A 5,000-nucleotide genomic window follows, 5' to 3' on the forward strand; every position below is an offset into this window, starting at 1 on the left:
GCCTTCCGCATAGCCTTGAAGAACTGGCTCGCCCGTCAGGCCTGGGGATAAGAATTGCTACCCCGCCCGAATGATGAATGAATGTTGCTTACTATTTTTATTATATGTTGTTGTCTTAATGTTGTATTCCCCTCTCCCTGGTTTTCTGTGAGCCGCCCTGAGTCCCCTCAGGGAAAAGGGCGGCCTACAAATGCTAATAAACCACTAAACCACTAATGTTTTTGTGCATAATTTGGAAATATTTCACAGTCAAAGCCAGAAATGTGCTTTCATCTCTATATATTTTGCATTCAAAACGTCTAATACCAAGTGAAGGGACCACTTTTTTTATTGGACTGCAAAGACATTTTCTGTTATTATTAAAAAAAAAACAATCAAGGAGATAAAATATACTTTACTTACTAGATTGTTATGTAGAACAACATGGCTAGAATAGACTCTGCTCTTTTACATACAATTCTGAGTCCCTTTTGTTGTTTACTCCAAGGTTGTCTTTTCCCCCCTAAGAAGGTATCTTTTAGCATCATCCCTTGACTTCATGTCATAATTACTCAATTTGTTGGTTTAATTTTTTTCCCCTTTGAAGCCACTGGATTTCCACCCCCACCCCCTTCATCATTTATTCTGCTGGTCCTGTTGTGTGTGCTTTTCCAAATAAGACATGTAAAATGGGGGCAACAGAAGAATAAAAAGCTCCCATATGTGCGTGAATGGCAATATATATTTCTTCTCTTTTAACAAGACATATCTCCATTTCCATGCGCAAAAGTGACTGCCTGGAGAAGTTCCATAGTAGTTCCAGTTCCAGTTACATAGACAAAAAGAGAATTTTTTTTCATCTATTAATCTTAAAAGTATTTGTTTGTAAATCACGCTTGAAAACAGCCCACCTGCCTCATAGAGTGATTCTGTGTGGTTTAGATCACATCACCCATTTAAATTCAAAAGAAACAGCACGAGAGATAGAAAGAAAAAAAGAGAGTGTCACCTGGCAATTGCATAGAGTTGGATTTTGCTTCTTAAGAAATCAGCTGGGTAAAATAGAACGTATTATGCTGTGCCAAAATAAATTCCAGCGTGATTTGATCCCATCCGTTGTTCATCTTAGGGGATAAATTGCTCAAAACTACAGCAAGCCTGACTCAGTCAGATTTGACTGTGCTATTCTTTTCACATTTATCTCTATCACATACATAATATAAAAGAACCTATAAATCAATGCTTTGCCAGAGACTTGAATAGAATGTAGATTGCTATCATAAAGTGGTTATTTGCTGTCATAAAGTGGTTATTTGTGCAGCAATGTCTGGTTTTCTTAGAAAATATGTATGAAAGCTCTGTATAAAGCTACAGCTGGTTTTTTTTTTAAAGATAATATCCTTCCAGATTCTCCAGTTCATTAGCTCTGCACCAGCTTTTTGTGTGATTTTTTTTCCAGCCCCATAACACACACACTTTTTCTCTCTCTAATTTCTGCAAATTTTGTCATTCATGTTATAAACCTAGGACTTGTAAGCCTAGGACTAAAACTAGGAGGAGCTGTGGGCATGCAGATGAGTCTGTTTCTGATCGTTTCCATACTCCTAAGTGTTATAGTAAATACATAAAGATGTGTATGGGCAGTGTAAATGTTTTGACTTGAAGCATTTACCCAGCAATTTATACAGTAGAGTTCTTGAACTTGGAAATGTTTATAGCAGGAGTTCCTAAAATTTGTTCCATCGTATCTCCCTTTAGTGTAATGTTTATGTACATACAGTACACTATCCTTAAATACCCTAACACCAGAATGAACACAAATGAGCAATGAAAACAATGCAATTAAACTTTGGGAAAGGTTCTAATTGTGTGAAAGTCTCAAAACAAGCAATCTCAAAGTGAAACACAGGCCACAGTTTTATACACCCATCTGACCCTTTCCTGATTTATTATCCCAATGTGCCAGGCAAGCAAATACTTTCATAGCATTTTAAAAAAATAGGTACTAAACAGATTCTAATGTTTTTATTTTCCCTTATTATTTATAGATTAAAGAACATCTTGCGAAAGGACAGAGGACGCTGGCTGGTGAAGGAATGTCTCAGGTGACGAAGACTCTTTTGGATTTAACGCAGAGGAAGAATTTTTACGCAGGGGATCTTTTAGTTTCTGTGGAAATTCTCAGAAATGTTACAGATACATTCAAGAGAGCAAGTTACATCCCTGCATCAGATGGTGTTCAGGTATGTGAAACCATAGTTATAGCATATACCCTAACCATAGGAATGGAACAATATGAAAAAGACTTAATATATTTTATTATTAATACTATATTTTTTTATATCCTGCCTTTATAAACAACTTAAAAGTGGCAAACATATTGAATATTCATTCTTCCTCCTATTTTCCTCACAACACCTGTTTTAGGTGAATTGGATTGCGAGAGAGTGACTGGCCCAAGGTCACCCAGCCATCTTTTGCAGGATTAAAACGTTCAACAATGCCATTGTTCATCATTGCTTCTGAATGTGTAATCATCTTTTGCATTGTTCTCTGAATCAGATTTATAAAACTATTTCAACTACAGTTTCCTTTTCAGGTTTGAAAGACAATCATAAATCACTATTTCCATGTGTGTGTCTGTGTGTCTGTGTGTAGGTAGGTATGGTGGTCTTGTTGTATTCGGGTCTTTTCCCGTGTAAGGTTGAGATTGTCTTGGCAACGTTTCAGCGAGGTCTCACTCGCCATCTTCAGGCTGGGTTTTGGGCTTAAAGTGTGATCGGAGCTGCCGTCTTTCTATAAATTTTGGTGTGGATGTGTGGAGTGCTGGCTTTGTTTCAGCAGGTGGAATGATTGATTGTGTGGTTGTATCATGATTGGTAGATTGGTGCTGATTGGTGCTGGCTGTGTGTCTATTATTGTTTCGTGTTGTAACGGCCTGGATGGTGGGTGGGGCTCATTTTTTTGTCCAGTCACTAAAACAAAGGCAGCATGAGGAAATAACCAAAAATGTGTGTTGAAGTAAACCATGATGAAATGGTGGGATGCAAGTACATAATTGTGGCATGATGATGACACTGTGAGGGTATCATCATCTTGCCATCAAAATGCTTCTAAATTTGCTTTGTATGCTGCAGATTGGAACCCAGACTCTTTTTTTTATCATTATGTTTGAACTCCCTGTTCAGATTTCTTCTTTATTTTATCACAAAATTATTACATTTGCAGAAGTGCAATCCTGTTTTTCATATTAATGAAAACATTATGTTCTAACTACTCCCCCTGCTGCCAGCATCTTAGACATAGTTCACTTATGTTACAGTGAAAAAAATAGTTACTATATTTTAACTATAGTGGTACAGCTTTGCAGTAGTGGGATTCATTTTTTTTTTTGCTACCAGTTCTGTGGGCGTGGCTTGGTGGGCATGGCAGGAGAAGGATAGTGTAAAATCCCCATTCCCTTCCCACCCCAGTAGCCTGCTTTCCAGTTCTGTTTTCCTGTTCAAGGCAACAAAAGAAGATCAGCTGGGAGGCTACAGGGGCGGGGCCAGCCTATTTGCCGGTTCTCTGAGCCACTCAAAATTTCTGCTGCTGGTTCTCTAGAACCTGTCAGAACTGGCTGAATGTCATCTCTGCAGTTTTGTAATTGTTATTTCTTTTAAACTTGGGATGCAAGTTTAATGCAAATCCCATCCCTGCCTATAATGATGGCAGGGATGGGATTTGCATTAGAATGTGAAACTTGTAATAGCATAGCACTATTCCACATCCGAGTATTGAGACCTTTTAGAATTACGTGCAATCTAAATTGCTATAAAAATGATGTATGTGGAGTAGAAGCTATTGCATAGTATATCAAATCTAAGCTTTGTCTAGCTTGTCTAATCTATTGTCAAAAGTATTGCAATATAAAAATTAATGCTTTTTTTTCACCAAAGAAGCTGAAAAGACTGGAGGAAGTTACTAAGCATGGCTCAACTGACTAATGTCTTAAAATGCAACAGCAAAACTTATAGACTTTCATCCTTTCTGTCATCAGCTACAGGGACTGACACAGGCACCAAGGACAAATTCTTAGATTTCTTCTCTTAATGTCCTAAGTAAACTGACTATGTTTCTACATTCAGTTTAAGGTCTTGTCCATTCTAGAACATCCTGGTCTACTAAAATGGGGCTTGGTTTCAATACTTGTTGTACCAAACGTCGTTCACTTTTGATGATAGAGTCATATAACAAGCAATAGCCACCAAAGTTGTAGATTTTAAAAAAAATACTAGCCATAAATTGTTTCCAAATTTCTATAACCATTCAGATGATTTTTTTTTTCATTCCAAGTGAAAAATCTGATTTTTCACTTTGAATGAAAATAACCATTTCAAAGTGATCAGATTTTCGTAGAAGTTCATTGAATGCTAATTTTGTCCAGTGACCCCAGACTTAGAACCCTTATTGAATATTGCTACATTTCTATGCACAAAGGACACGGGCATATGTTTAGTAGACAAATATTTTATTCTAAGAATTAATCATGCAACCGTTTGCATAGCTGGCTTTGTGAGCAAGGAATGGAACATTTCTGGTTGGTTAATTGGTTTGTTGCAAATGCTAATTAAAACCATTTTTTTTTTCTGAAAACATTCCCTTGCTACAGCATACCAATATAAAAATAACAGCTGCAATGCTTCCTTTGCAGCCCATAAATGTGATAATGCTTTGTTTAGCCTCTGTCTGGTCAATATTTCAGAGTGCTAAGAGCATTCGTGCAATGCTCAGTATTAGAAGTGTAGTGATAAATTTTAATATGCAGCAGTTCATTATAACAGTCCTCCATCCCCTTAGCTCATCATTGTAAGGACAATACAAAATGCAAGCAACTCTGTTAATATCTCCTTGGTCCTTAGATATCAGAATCTTATCAGGACATTGTCAGCTTTATCACTGCATTTTTTTTTCCAATTGTGTTCATGCCATCTGCCCCTGAGTTGATGGGATTTGCCTTTGTTTGTTTAGCTTTTATGCTT

General features: G+C 37.0%; 1 protein-coding gene across 1 annotated transcript in view; it reads left to right on the top strand.

The window, feature by feature from the left end:
- ADGRB3 (adhesion G protein-coupled receptor B3) overlaps window positions 1-5,000 on the top strand; it is a 556,344-nt gene that overhangs the window by 228,042 nt on the left and 323,302 nt on the right. The window contains exon 9 of the mRNA XM_032214959.1: window positions 2,028-2,222. Within this exon, the coding sequence (XP_032070850.1) occupies window positions 2,028-2,222 (195 nt within the window). The remainder of the gene's footprint in view (window positions 1-2,027; window positions 2,223-5,000) is intronic.

Source organism: Thamnophis elegans, chromosome 4 (genome assembly GCF_009769535.1).
Source record: "Thamnophis elegans isolate rThaEle1 chromosome 4, rThaEle1.pri, whole genome shotgun sequence".
Classification (NCBI taxonomy): Eukaryota; Metazoa; Chordata; class Lepidosauria; order Squamata; family Colubridae; genus Thamnophis; species Thamnophis elegans.